This window comes from Colletes latitarsis, chromosome 4 (genome assembly GCF_051014445.1).
Source record: "Colletes latitarsis isolate SP2378_abdomen chromosome 4, iyColLati1, whole genome shotgun sequence".
Lineage (NCBI taxonomy): Eukaryota > Metazoa > Arthropoda > Insecta > Hymenoptera > Colletidae > Colletes > Colletes latitarsis.
Genome location: NC_135137.1, coordinates 35262003 through 35277898, shown reverse-complemented (window position 1 = coordinate 35277898; position 15896 = coordinate 35262003). Strand labels below are relative to the sequence as shown.

General features: G+C 39.4%; 2 protein-coding genes across 2 annotated transcripts in view; one reads left to right on the top strand and one right to left on the bottom strand.

Moving 5' to 3' along the window:
• LOC143341053 (opioid-binding protein/cell adhesion molecule homolog) overlaps positions 1 to 10794 on the bottom strand; it is a 65701-nt gene extending 54907 nt beyond the window's left edge. The window contains exon 1 of the mRNA XM_076763581.1: positions 10495 to 10794. Coding sequence (XP_076619696.1) covers positions 10495 to 10546 — 52 coding nt within the window. The 5' untranslated portion in view covers positions 10547 to 10794. The remainder of the gene's footprint in view (positions 1 to 10494) is intronic.
• A 2046-nt stretch (positions 10795 to 12840) lies between these two features.
• On the top strand, positions 12841 to 14677 carry LOC143340895 (uncharacterized). Its single transcript, XM_076763290.1, has 4 exons — positions 12841 to 13054; positions 13652 to 13821; positions 13901 to 14038; positions 14126 to 14677. Exons 1-4 carry the CDS (start codon positions 12967 to 12969, stop codon positions 14387 to 14389), a joined length of 660 nt encoding a protein of 219 aa, XP_076619405.1. The 5' UTR covers positions 12841 to 12966; the 3' UTR covers positions 14390 to 14677.
• The last annotated feature ends 1219 nt before the right edge of the window (positions 14678 to 15896 follow it).

Genomic DNA, 15896 nt, shown 5'->3' with positions numbered 1-15896 from the left:
CGAACGAGACTGGAGAGGCAACCAGTCGCCGTTGCGACCGGAAAATCAAAATAAAAATTGCATCACACTTTCGCATACCATTAGCTAATCCCTATTTATAAGATATTATGTTCGCTCAAGTACACGCGCGTGTACTGGTCTAGGATAGACCGACGAAAAAGAGATCAACGACGAGGATGATTCTGTTCGCATATGTGCACCACGCGTAAAGCACACGTCGATGGTTTAACGGGCACGCATGAACGAAGAGTAACGCGACTAAAAATATCCGAAACGGTCGAGATAAGTTCCCGAACCCCGAGCCGATGGTGTCTGGTGGGCGGTTTATTAATGGAGTCGGATTACCAGAAATCAAAATTATCGTGGGCGTTTACTATAGCTGGTCGCGTTGCATGCGACCTGAAAATTCTATCGTAGATCGTCGTAACGATCGGGGAATATTTCCAGTGGTTGCGTACGTGTGTCAAGAAACGGTTTGCTGACATTGGAAATAGCAGTTCGATCGGGAAATGTCTCGAGAGATCGTGATTTTTCTCGCGCGAGCGACCAAGATCTTTATGGGCCGTATCTTCTGCGTTGTCACAACACACGCACAGTAAAATTTCCTCGATTTCTGTTATATAATTTTGCGGGCTACGTCATCGCTGCGCTCGTACGTACGCACACGCCGTCGAGTTTATTTGCACGTTCTCCGTCTCGTTTTTCATCTACACCGCGGTCCGATCGCGTCATATATGCACAGGGTGTTTTCGAAGGATATTTCAAAACTTTACTGGCTCGTAACGCTAACTAGACCGAATAAAACACGTCGATCAAACCTGCAAAATAGTAATACGACGAACCCTTTGTTCTTGCCATCTCTGCCGTTGTATCTTGTTTCTATATGTTTGACGAAGTTGCCGAGCAGAAAAAAGTAAAAGTAAAACAAATTATCGTGTCGATATTTTCATAGTAAACATTTTCTATTTCAGTAACGTGATCTATCTATCAGCTTTTAGCGATTGTTTAAGATAGGGTACTTGAGAATTATCGAAGATTAGGCGCCATTATTTAATCACTGTGGCGTTACTTCACGTTTCCAATGTGATTTAAAAATCGTATGACAGATGTATCTACCAAGAGATTATTGATATTTGAAGCCTGAAAATTTTTGAACCGGCTTCCAAAATCACTCTGTATATATTTTCCATTTCTTTTTGCAAATAAAACAACACTCGTAAATCTCCTGTCAGAGGCCTTTTCAACAGGTGTGGCCTATTAAAGTTTCAGGACAGCGGCTGGATAGGACATTAATGGTCCTCGGTTTCGTCTCCCTTTACAGTTCGAACGAATCTGCTTAGGAATGATAATAAATACGTTTTGTTCGCAAAGCAGGGTCCGGGGCGACGTGGCCTTACGAAGTCCTCGACGAACGTTTCGCATAAAACGCCACGAGTATTAATGTAATTTGACAATTTAGATACTGGTTGCGAGGAACGACGTTTCGTAGATACGAGGATTGTCTGTTCCGAGAGCTCGGAGGCGCAGCTGTTCAAATTTCGAGCTCGCGAGCAACGGAGAAGCGAGAGGCATTCGACGATAAATAAAAAGAAAGGATGGAAAGGCCTCCTTCTTCTTCTCCTTCGAGATCTCTCGGATCGAGACGAAGAATTACGAGGCACGGACCCACCACCTCGGCCTAAATACGAATTGGGAACGCCGAAATCGTGTCTCGGGCCACGCTGTGCGCGGTTCTGCTCGGAATAAACGCGAGATCATCGACATCCGTCAACGTGGACCGTGGAACAACCGCGTTTCGTGAGAAAATGCACGATCCGCCATCTTTGATCGTTGCGATTAACGAAGAATTGCACGATATTGGCACGATCGCCATCGCAGAAAAATGGGTCATCCTTGAGAATTTCTTTTTAAGGAAAATATAATCCAGGTTTTCTACAAATTTTAAGTTTCTATAGTTTTTATAGTTAAAATATCAAAGAATTCCCTAAATTGATACCGAATTAGTCTATTTGAAATTCTCGGAACACTGAATCTATTTTCATGGAGAAAAGAATAAAAATAGACTGAATGATTCGATTAAAAAAACGAAGTGTCCTTTTTTACTCTGTTTCGCGAATGATGCATTTCTTTCGATGTTTGTTGCTTATTTACGAGTACATGCGTACTAGAAATTACACGTACGTTGCACAATGTAGCGGAAATTTCACAAGACTCGCATTATCGGAGTCTTTTGGGCAACAAGTCAAGGCCAATAATAGGAAAAAGATTGTATCGGTTATCTGGTTTCGAAACAGGGATGTCCCTTGAATCGTTTGTTTTTTTCCCCCAACGGGCGTTCCTTTCTTTCGATGAATCGAGTCGCTTTGAAGTTGCAATCGCGGATTAATCATTCGCTAATTTTGTCGCTGAAGCTCAACATACTTAAGAACGCATTTAACGAGCGGGGAGATAAGATTCTTATGTAAATATGTAGTTACAAGAACGGTGTTATCGCGTTCTATTCACGAGCTGGAAAAAGCATGGTCGCATATGTACGCACGGAAGCCAACGTTTGTGACGATCTCGTTGCGTAACGAAAAAAAAAAGAATATCGATCACAACTTCAGGGAAAAATAATGAAAACGTTGCCTGGACGAACAAAAATATTCCGCGTGAAATATGCGAACTACAAAATTTATAATATATTTGGAAAGAAACTTCGAAATTCTCACTTTTTAAAGCAAACAACTTTGATTGGAAAATAAATGTAATTATAAATTAATGTTTGTTTATGAAACTGCGAAGTTTTGACGTCCGTTTATATTTAGAATCCGTTGAATATTTCCGTGAAACAAACGGACGTAACTAATGCTAACTTTATTTTTAGTTTCGATAACACAGCGTCACGGGACAAGTATAAACATCGACAAATATTCTAAACATTCGTTTTGCAATTTATGCTACGTAAATCATGGTATCTCACTGAACGGACCTTTCTCTTCGCGGAGTTTTCCGCGCGATATCTATTCGATAACCGATTTCTGGTATTGACAAGAAACGATTACACAAGTAAACTATAAGAAGCCATGTGCATCTTTTTTCAACATTCCTATAAAATCTTTTATTCGAAAGTATCATCCTCTGGTAATAAATATTCTGATTGATAATTTTAAACTGAAGTTTGTTGGTCAATCTCGTAAAGTGAATTTGAAATTAATTGTGATTCAGAAGCGACGTCACAAAGTGTACAGAGACGTTTTGCACCTCAGAAATAAGAAGAAGCTTTAATAAACAGGGGGTTCGTGAACCTTTTGTTTCTCGAATGTAGCTATTTCGAGATACAGAATTACTTAGCACGTTCGAACACACCCAACTGATTTCTAATTGCATTGCGTGCATTGTCGGATACGTTCCTGCAATTCTTGCAAGTTTTTTTTTTTATTACAGTCATAATTCTTCCGTTTCAAAATTGCTTAGCGTAATTCGTGACTGCGATTAAGTAGTTGCACGGCAGAAACAAACGTTTCGCGTACCCATGCTTGGCCACGTAGAATATATTTCCTCCTTTTTTATGAATTCTGTTAGCACATTGTCTCGACTATCATGTCGGTCACGTGCGGTGTGTCCACAGCCTTTCACCGCGGTGTTATAAAAATTAATCCCCAGGACGAGATGTAACATAAAAATAGCTTCATTAGAATTTATGAATTTCGATGGGGTGAACAATATAACTACCGTTATAATAAATCTCAGACTACACGGGGCGAGGCACTCAACTCATCTTGAATAATTCGTAAACATTACATCGGAGAAAAAATTGTAAAATTCCATTCAAACAACGAGACTCGATTTGCAGAGACTCTTATTTTCATTTCTTACAAATTTCACTCGATCCAGAACTTTCATCCGTTCGCGTCGGATTCTACAAACGCGAGAACTTTTATTACAAAAAATCCATTTCCATTTCGCTGTTTCAACGGAACATAGTGAAAAAGTTTTCCCCCTCTTTATAGAAATTTCACGAATATTAATCCAGCAACAAATTACGCAATTAATTTCGTTCCGGTGGCGCTGAAAGGTTCCGGCCGCGGGTGGCTGAGAATGAAAATTTCGATCAAACAATGGCCGAGCGTCGCGGTTCCGGGGACGCAAAAGAATTCCTTCGCTCGAAAATCTCGTTCAGCCAGCTGAAATCACGAAACCTTTTCCCGTGGAAAAAAAGGTACGACAATCTGGCGTCGAAGGTATCGCGTTTCTCTCGTCGACGCGAGTGGGCGATGCAGGTATACCGATTAATACTGGCTTCGGTATTCTTGGGAAATTCTGAGAAACTCGACGAGAATCTCTTCCTCAAAAGGTGGACGAACGCCCCCGAAAGTAGTTTTCTCATGCGGGCTGACCTCCTCTGTGCGCCACCTCGCCCCCCACCACCGCCAATGAAGCTCAATTAGTTAATTACTCGGATAAACCGGGATGCACGTGACGTAACCTTTGATAAGTATCCGTGCGCTACTTACACGCACGCCACTGGCCTCGTTAATTTCCGATGATCGTGTGTTTAAACCGCGCGATTAAATCGAGAAGAAGATTTAAAGGACACACGTGGACGATATAATAGTGGAAACTTAAAATACATATATGTGTTGGAAGTTCAAGACGCAGGATTTCAAATAATAAAATAGACCCATGTTGCACAGAAATTTTATTGCGTTTTAAGAACAAAAAAAAAGAAATAGTAATAGTTGTCGCGATAAATCTTCCGCTTGCAACAATCGGTGAACCTGTATTGGGCATGTTGAATGGCCAACACAAGTGAATACATTTGTAACATTTGTTGAAGATATTACCAACTGCTTTACGTAAATAAGCTATTAGCCAGTAGCTATTGCAGTATTTCGACTAAAAATGTCCCACCATGTATTACGGCGCATCAAAAAGGTGGGACACTTTTAATCCCAGCGTGCCCCAAAGAATTAATTAGAAACTGGGATAGACGACGCTATTGAGTCGACTAAAAGTAATAATTATCTTCAAGAGGCGTGCATTAAAACCTGCTTGAAAGCTTAGAAACTCCAAACGATTGGTTTATTCAAGATGGCGCGCCTCCGTGCAGGATACGAAAGGTTTCCGGAAGCTATTAATCATCAATTTGGCAATAATGTGATTGCGTTGGGCTATCAGAACCATTACTATAGCGCTATGGAATGGTCTTCTAGCCCCCCTGACTTGAATCCGTATGATTTCTTTCTTTGGGGCTGTACGACAGACACCGGTGTACGAGAGCGTGGCCCTTCGAGCGTGGCAGAGTCGAGGGACGCCATTTGCAACGCGTTTCAGGCAATCAGAATCGATACATTGGCCAAAGTTGTCGGAAACTTTGAGCATCGTGTCCAGTCGTTCTTAATCTTTTCTTCAGTTTTCATTGTTACGTCGATACTTCGTTGGTCTTTCGTCGCGAATATAACCACCATCGTAAATCCAGTGTTTTCTTCTGCCTTTCAGCGATCAGACGAGCGTGCGTAGACTTGCGTAATCCGTGCGTTGGCACGCGATGTTTCCCTCGCGGACAGCAACAATATACACATCCGAGGAATAATCTTGAAACGATCGTTAAGGAAACAAATGATTATCAGAAAATTACGTCATCGATTGAGCAAATAAATTATAACGTACATCGGTTGGCCTGATTACTGGGAAAAATCCTTGGATACGCGCGAACTTAAACGCTATACAGGCCTTCGAAAGATACCAGAACCTAATGGGCACAGTATTTATAGTTTACTTTTCCGTACTCCCTTGAAACTAAAACGTTCGCTTATCGTTAATTGCAACAGATTGCGTACAGCGTGGAACGGGAACGATAAAAGTGTACGTTTCCCTCGCGAGCAGACGTTATCGGGGTCTGTGCTCCGCGGCAAAATAAACCCGCACGGATCATCTTGAATTATGAAATTACACCTGTTGCGCACACGCGCGCTCTCGGGAATCCAAGAATCACGGAACCGCTCGCGATCAGGAAGAAAACGTTGCTTCGACGCTTCATCAAGCTGTCATATCACGTTGGCGTGTAAAATTTGCATTAATTCTTCGCTTTCGATTCTGTCACGCCTCGAGAGGAGAAACGTGTAATTCAAGGGGAAACGACGGGTCCTTGTAACGCCCCGACAACACGTTGCGCAACAGCCTCGTGCGGTGTTTCACGACTGCCGTTAGGAGCTACGAATTATAATAAATGGACAAGAGTCGCTATGGAAAGAAGAAATACGTACTTGGTTGCATCGTAATCGGCGCATTAGCGCAGGGTCGCGTGTAACGACTAATTTTTTTTCTAGGCCAAAGCGGTGGGGACTGATAAACTTCGCTACGATAAACTTTTAAACGCGTCTCGGCGAACGAGCACGCAAGTTCCACTGCATTTCCAACCGCCGACTGATTCACAGCCTCGCGATAAATGGAGCCCTTAAGCTGCTAATGATCGTGTTGGAGAATCTCGAGGATCCTCCAGACATTTTAACAAATTCCTTCCCTGTCGTCGATTCAAATGCTGTACTAGGAATTGAATTGATAATAAGATGCAAGGAGAATCGGTTTGCGGGTTGTTAATAGTTATTTATAAGGCACGCGAAAACCTCGTTTCCGTACACGTGACTAAAAATGGAAATAAGACGTAATGTAAAAATTGTGCATTCGTGTACTTAAATTGTTGCAAAGCATACAGTATCTTTACGGTATCGAGCACAATCAATCCTCTTAGCTTAGGTTTGCATCGACTTCCTGTTCCGAGTGCATTCCATCAACCACTCTTTACCTACGGATGCATCTGCGCTACGTACATAAACACTGTTTAAAACCTATCTTTATCGCGGCTTATCGAGCCAGACCATTGAACCGTGATTTTATCAAAGAATTTACCCCGCGAGATACGCACGCGGAACCGTTTCCGTGAACACGAAACAATAGAGAAAACGAGAGCAGGATTGTTGCTTCGACGCCCGCGTTTAACCCCTCCACGGATTCGTGGCATTCCTCGGTCTTTGGTTTCTACTTGGAATCTTCGTCACGTACCGGAGAAACGAGTCGGGCTTTGGCGGTGGCATTAGGGATAAGAAGAAGCCGCTCCTATTATTAGGGAAAAAATGGAACATCCCCCCGGGATGAGCGCCTTCACCAAACCGAGTTACCAAAAATCAGTGAATGCCATGCTGGACACGGCCCGTGTCCAGGCTCCTCTCGTTCCACGGACCATCTGCCCCCGGTCATTCTCCTACCTGAAACTTCTGTTCACCTGGCGCGTCCCTTCCCACCCACCCTCTCACCGTTACTTTCGTTTATCTTATTTTCGGGACCATTCAAGCAGTCTCCTGCCAACCACTGCCACCGGTTCTTTGTGAACCAGCCTGTTTCGCGATACGAGCCTCCGGAGCCGGGGCTCCCCTCTTCCCTTCTTCTTTCTCTTCTCAATGGAATTTGCCAACAGCTGGACCAGCCATGCAAGAAATGGATCTGCCCGGTGGATCTCTCCCGGACTTATGCTAAACAATACATAATTACGAACGATACGCGCTATAAACGTAAACGATGCTTGCTCTGCGCCCGTAGCGGACCGACGCCAGCAAATGGATGCTTCGGTTAATCTCTGCGGACTCGAGTGGAACAATGCGTACGCGGCGACCGTTCGAAACGAACGTAAATATTTATAGGTCAACGGGTGCAACTATTAAATTACTAATTGCTCGGAAATACTGGAAATCTCGTGCATCGTACGGGAAAACGAGTTTTATTCGAAGAGAAGGTAACAAATATCGCGACGATTCTCATTCGTTGAAAGTTGATTGAAATCGTGAATGAATATTTATAAATATAGTTTGCAGTCGCGTGCAACGCAGGAAGACAACGCCGCGTCGATGTAAATTAGAGGTTTGAAGAGGCTGTCGCGTTACAGATGTATCGGATTGCTTTGCTCGTAAAAATTTGGCACATTCTGCTGCATTGTTGAGGAGTGACGTGCCGTTGAAGCAAACTATGCGTCTCGTATGTAAACTCGATTTCTCGCGCGTTCGACGCGTATAATGCATGCCGATCGAGCGTTAAACGCGTACGGTTAAACATGCACAGGAATGCAGTTTACGCGGAATGTTAATGAAACAATTAACTGACGGTTACTGGGCGAGTCCCGGGTCTGGGACCAAACGATAAATTCAACGCTACAAATCACAGAGACGCTCGGCGAGCGTAAACTCGTCGATACGATTCTGCAAGGATTTGTGCATCTTGATTGGATCCGCGTGTCATCAGTAAGCTCTTCAAGTCTGTGAATGAGGGTTCATTAGGCGAGCAAAAATATCAATATTTCGCGTTCGTCTCGATACGCGGTGTTTGCAATCGTAAAGAAGATTTAACTTAGATCTTTCGTCGACCCGTGAGGTTCCGTTCCAAACGATCGTTTCACTGAGGATTTCGTGCATTTATAGGGTGTGTGGATAGGGAAACATATGTGTATACAGAATATTATATACAGCATGTATTGATTAAATTTTTTAATATTTATTTATTTTAAAATTGAAGTTATCGAAATTTGATATTAAATACAGGGTGTTCGGCCACCCTTGGGAAAAATTTTAATGGGGGATTCTAGAGACCAAAATAAGACGAAAATCAATAATACCAATTTGTTGATGGAGGCTTCGTTAAAAAGTTATTAACAATTAAATTCAACAATTTCAAATCATTCAGAAAAAATTATTTTTGGTTATGAGGTTCAATTACAATCATTTTTGGTGAACAGACGTACCCCTGAAATCCTACCCACTTTTGAGAAAAAAATTGGAGTAGGTATTGAAATTTTTAGACGAAATTAAAAAATTTCGAATCATCCAAAAAAAATTATATTTAGTTACAGGGATCAATTACAAGCATTTTTGGTGAACAGACGTATCCCTGAATTCCTACCCACTTTCGAGAAAAAAATTGGAGTAGGTATTGAAATTTTGAGACGAAATTAAAAAATTTCAAATCATACTAAAAAAATTACATTTAGTTACAAGGGTCAATTACAATCATTTTTGGTGGATAGACATACCCCCGAAATCCTGCGCATTTTCGAGAAAAAAATTCAGTATGGATGAAACTTTAAACGTTAATAACTTTTTAACGAAGCCTCCATCAACAAATTGGTATTCCTGATTTTCGTCTTATTTTGGCCTCTAGAATTCCCCATTAAGATTTTTCCCAGTATACAACATGTATTGACTAAATTTTTTAATATTTTTAAAATTTATTTATTTTAAAATTGAAGTTATCGAAATTTGATATTATATATATTATGATACGTTTTATGTTTTCAAGTATTTTGAATGCAACCGTAGTCTATGACGCGATGTCCCAAACTACTGTACAATTTTCATTGAAAGTAAAAGTGAAACTTATTGGGATCATCATCGACTGAGAGATTAATTTGAAATAGTCTACGAATTAATATAAAGTACGTAGTTACTTTATTGAGATTGGTTCAAACTAATTTGAAATGTGGATAGCGTTATTTTACGGTGAAATTTCTAAAATTTTCGTCAAATTAAAAATCTTGAAACAATTATTCTCACATACAAATTGATCTCTATGCTAAATAATTTCATGTACCGTTAAAAAAAATTGTTAATAACGATGTATAACCCTCGGACAAATGACTCATCGCTCGAAAAATGACTCATACCATTAAGATGTAACATAAAAATTCTATACAGTCCGAAATATTCATATACTCTACGTAATACACTAATATACTTTGGCCATATAAATATTAATGTACTCTGAAAGAACTGTATGACATAAATATTACATGTTACGCGAAATAAGGAACTGGCTATAGAGTTATTATGTTCAAAAAAAAAAAAAAAGAACCCCCCCAGTTTACAAAACCAATATTACATGTAATTACATGAAATGCGATCCGAAGAACGCAACGTGTTCATGGTTGTAATTAAAATTACACGCAATTATAAGCTCATAGGACAATAGATGAGCTTCTCGCTGGTCTAGCGTACGAGGAAGAGTAATTAAGCTTTTTTAAGACAGTAATTGTTCCTTCCGCAACAACGATTACGACTTGCTCGCCGATGCTACCCACAATGGTAACTATTGTTGCAATTGCTTATACGGAGCGGACGGTGAGGTAACTGTTAGTTATTCGTGATGCATGCGAAATTATCGCGTGAGTAGATTCGATCCTGAGGCTTTAAAGTTTCCTAGCACGCTCCTCGATCGCCCACACTAGCGCGCGCACTCTGCTCGACGGCGTTATATCTAAATATAATTTGCTAATTGAATCTTTGAAAGGCCGTCGCTAGTGTGTTCCGCGCGTAACGGACAACGCTGGTCAATTAAAGAATCCTTCGAACACTGGTACCGACCAGAAAAATCAACGAATCGTTTCACGCGGATTCGAACGACCGGACAGATCACGCGTACGGTTCACCGAACAATGTTTTTTTTAAACGAAAAATCGAGCAAAATACTCACCGTGGACGGCGAATAGTATCACCAATAGACCAACAAATCTTAGCGGCAGCATATTGTTTCGTCTTTGTTTGAAAAAGCACTGTCAACAACCCGGACACAATTGACACTACTGTCGTCGTTCGGTCTCGAACCTCGCTTCCTTCGACTCGACTAACGTGCGACTCCACGCGGCTGGACGGTTTTTCGCGACTCGGGACGATTGGTCGTTAAAACTGAATTAAGAACCGAACGTATCCACCGATACGAGGTGGATACCGAATACAAACTGAGAGAACGAACGCGCGTGGTATCCGAAGAGCGGCGACGGAATCGCGCCCCCGGCTTTTTACGGGGACCTGCGCCGACCGGTTGCGCACTAGACAGAGAGGCAAACTCGACACGCGCCTCCCCTTCTGTACATATGCACCGACACGCCTGGAACCCTTTCAGTGTATGCGGTACCATCAAACTGGTACTAACGCGCGCCCGTACGAAAGCGAGTGTACGTTTCACGGCGCAATGTTGCCCAAGTACGAATTTCTGTCCGTCAGTTAATAAAATACTACCATTGCCCATTTTTTGCTTCGACTCCCCTTCAAATTCCCAGATTTTTCATTCGAACGTTTCTCGACGTCTGCTACACGCTTTGGGGCACTTTTTCTTGGAATGAGAAAACAACAATCTTTCGCCTCGCATATTTTTTATTTATTCGGTATACTATTTACATTTCTCGATAGTGCAATCTTAAAATTTCGTTAGTATTATCAAGAATTTTGCGTTAATCTGTACCTACGATAAAATATTTTTATATTAGTACAAAAATATCAAATCTATGCATATTTGACGAATTACAGTATGAGTCAGTGTATGAAAACGCTGGGATTTCTGGGAATCGCTATTTGAAGATTGGTGGCATAAACCGCATTCTGGAAGAATTAATTAGTCAGATACGTTCCACGTAGATACCATGCAAAAATCGAATCGCGTTTCAGAGATAGAATTTAAAATTACTGAATAAGTTGCAAAACCCCACGATCAAACATCAATTGAAAATGATAAATTTAATGAAAAGTAATCTCGCACACGTGCATCTGTGCGCGCAAGAACCGTACATTTGTAGGTTACTTTCGTTGAGCGCCAGCCTCTTTCAATTCATCCATTCACTTCATCATTGTGCATAAAACGAATGGAGAGGAACATTCTATGCTATTTGAAAAATGTTTCATCGAATATACATATGTCAGTACTACCGGTTAAGCAATGTCAATGAATGATTAAACTAACCTTCCGAGAAGCATTTTTATCGCGGTAACTATAACATTTTACTCATCTAATCTGACTAATTTACTCAGAAAAATCGCTATTTCTATTACGGTCGCAAGCGTAACACGTAAAAATAGTTCGTAATTACGTTGCACGACTTATCAACCAAATGATTCATATCTGTACAAAACATTTTGATGATGTCACTTGAAAGGTACACTTCATGATTATTTACGTACTTTTTTTTTATACTAAACTTACTCGTTCGCAATCCTTTCTATTATTAAGGTTATTCAAATACTTTCACTTCTTCTTTTGTCGGATAAGAAATTACTGCTGTTGCTACCTCGATGTAAAACAACGTGCACAAGCAGCGACTAAGTTTAGAGGAAAGTGGAATTTCAGTGAGGGAAATATTTGCATGTTGAAGTACCGATAACACGTATCAAAAAATATTTAAAATTTATATCCGCCAGGTGAACGGCAGTCCAACACGTTTCCCTTTCTGCGATAATAAACAAAGCCCTTGCTTTGTATCTTACGGTTATCTCTGCAAGTATATCAGTGAAGTTCCACCAAGTATATACTTTTGCTACAGTTTTTATTTAACACCTGATATCACTGGATCAAAATATTTGTTATTCAGTTCTGCAACGACATGTTAGAAACAAAATAATATAATTAAATTTTACGTACGACTTGCAAGATAACGCGTGGAATTATTGTAAGCGACTTCAGCTTTGTCGATCAGCGTTCAGTACGGTCATCTCGCGGCAGAGTCACGAAACTACATCGCGATGAATTTGTTAATTACATGCGATACGAGTTGCCAAGTGTACAAAAAAAAGAAACTTTGTCGCTTATCGTAAGAAAATATTGCTGCCCTAATTGTTGATGTATTCGCGGGAATAGAATAACTCGAATAAAATGTATCGCGAGTATTTTCCGGTATAACTGAACCAGAAAATTTTCATTGGAGGAGCGCTGCATCTGATTGGTTGCTTTCGAAACGACCACAAATCCCGCGGAGAAATCCGGATGCGTTAGCGAACGCAAAGGGACAAAGGACGCTGTCGTACGCAAGCAGATAGACGCCATGTTCATTTGTCAACGGACGTCAAGGTGTGATCGTCGGAAGAAACGGGGTTGCCTTCGATGAAGTATAAAGATTATTTAGTGCTTGCATAAAATTACCATACAGTTCGCGTATATATAAAGCCGTTTAACGGTATGGCGTCTTCGGAGTCACGGAAACGTAAACTGGAAGAGTACGAAATGCAGCTGTTTGGCTTTCATTCAAGAGCCGTGTACGCTACTAGTAAGGCGCCGCCGATTTTGATTTTCGGTTGAATGCTTTTCAGATTTTACGACATTCCCGCTATACACAATGGTATATTCTAATCGTTGGACGGGTGCACTCTGGTATCATGTGGATTTAATCATGACTAGAGTCACACTCGTCCAGTGCTTGGAATACTTTCACCGGGCCCTTGCGGACGACGTTAATCACAAAGGCTAACGCTACTTCTCTTCTCTTCTCTTCGCTTCTCTTCTTTCACGCCACAAATTGAAGCGGGAAACAAATAAAAATTGACCTTGTACCGATATATGAATCCAGTTTTAATTGCATCTTTCTTTCGCCTCGTGTATTTCTTTTATCCGAGAACTCGAGTAAATCAGAAAATGTATATGAATATATACAAGTGATATTTCGAAGAGGTAGTTGAACTTGTTTTCGCTATATGAACAGTTCGTTTGCTACTTTCTTGTATTCCTACGCAAATATTTTAATAACACAGTATACGAACAGTATTATTATTTTTAAAGCGATCGAATACTAACGAAGTTTTAATTTTATTTTTGTATGTATGCTGCCAATTATTATAAAGCATTTTTTTTTTTTTATTTTTTGTAGTGAAAAGTATAGTATTTGACAGGATTCATGGTATTACTAATAATATGTGTGACACAATTGAGAAAACGTACAAACTGAACTCTGAAAATGTGAAACTACTTAAGTTGAATCAAAAGAAATTAGAAAAGGCATATTGCAAAGGAGCAACATCGCATTTAAAAAGCATCGAGGTAATTACATTAATGCTTAAGTAAAAACACATTTTCTTTTTAATATGTATGCCTGATGTTTATCAATGATGTTGTTCAGAATATTGTAAACAAATACATTGCTGTGCCAAGTAATGTCTTGTTAGAAGAAGATAAACATCAAAGGATACAGTACAGTAATGTAGAATTTGAAAATATGAAACAGAGTTTGGAAGCTTTACAACAAAGAGCAAAAAGAGTATGTATTTACAGGTTTATTAAATCTTATTTAAATTTAGAGGATTTGGGTAGCTTATGGAAACCTAATTTTGTATATACATTACAGGCAACTATTTTTAATTCTGTATTGAAAGAAGAATTAGAAATACTAGAGCAGCTTCCAATATCTGAAGACAGTGTAAATGAAAGGTGCAAAACAATCGAGAGTGGCCTTAAATGTACAGATGTAAATAACAAAATGTACCAATTAGTGGAAAATTACGAAGAATTGTATAAAAGTTTATTTGGTGCAATAACAGTCACAGAAAAAGTAAAGTATAATGCAATAGATAATCTTAAGTGTAAAGATTTAGACATAAATGATTTATAACTTTCTCAAATTTTGAATGCAATGCTACGGTTCAAAGTATAGCTTTGAACAGTAATAAGTAAATATATGATCTATAACATTCTGTGAATGTGAATTGCTATTCGTACATGTATTTTTATTAAATATTTTTTATACAACAGATAAACAAATTGATTATTAAAACGCGACCGAATGTAATAAATTTTTCCGATAAATCTTCATAAAATTATTTTCATAGTTTTAATGTGAACTGATGAAACAAAATTGAAGATTCACGACACTTGAACAAATATATAAACGTAATATGAATATGATAATTTTATGCCATAACATGAATTATCTTATTTACCTTGTACACATTTTTCATTTTCATATAGTTTGAGTAAAATAAAATATTAGGAAGCTAATACGAATAGTAGGTAAAGAAGAGTAAAATTTAAATAACAAATAAAAGATGAACAACCCTTGATCTATTGTTTCTTCGATAAAAATTGCAATTTTGATTATAAAATAAAATTACAAGCATTCAATAATATTTCGTGTTAAAGGTTAAGCAACTTTCCAGAATATGCATGAAAGTAATACCATTTACGGTAATAAAAGTGCACGAAATAATCGAAAATTCTGAAGAATTTAATAATTATACGATTAATCTGCCGTTAACTGGTTTCACTTCCATCCGTAAGGTCACTTACACGACTCCCTTCTCCAGAAGCAAACATAGGTAGTAGGGATACCACTAGCAAACCGAGGAAGTATATTTTGCACATTTATACAGGGGCGCGCTTATTCAGTTTTCGAGCATAGTTTCAGTAATACAAAAAAAATTACGAAGAAATTTTATACGTAATTTCATTACGCATTTACTATTCAAACAAACTTTTTTTATTTAATCTACATACGTATGTACGTACATGGGGTAATCCCCAGGATGATCATAGATCCCGCCTTAGACGTGCTGTTAGCTAATTCTTTAATTTTGATATGCAGGTTGTACTCTAATATCGATCGAGAATACAAAGACAATGAAATAAGTTTGTATAAACATCAGATTTAATTCCAAGTTATAGTCATCTTTTTACTAATTTTTAATAAGGCCTCTTTCGGACGAAACAACATGGGCGAGTACAATTTTCTCTTTCTCGCATATTATTTCGTTTGGTGACTCGTTCTTACACTCCCCGCCAGAGCAGGTAGCTCTGGTAAAACGGTGTAATTGTATGTGCCTGTCTGTGCAAGACTCTGTGAAACTGTTTTTTTTTTTAAACAACCGGAGTAAACTCGTCGGAGAGCATAACGTCATCAACTGCGTGCGATGCAACGGTGATCGGGTCGTCGCACGTAGTGTATGAGAGACGTCCCCCCACCCTTAAAAAAAAAAAAAAGAATGTACAGATCGAGTGACTAAATCAAACAAAATGCGAGAAAGAAACCATTGTACTCGCTCGTGCACTTTCATCTGAGAAAGTTTCTACTAAATTATTCTTATATTCTACAGTCACGTAAAGGCAAATTGACCATTTACCGA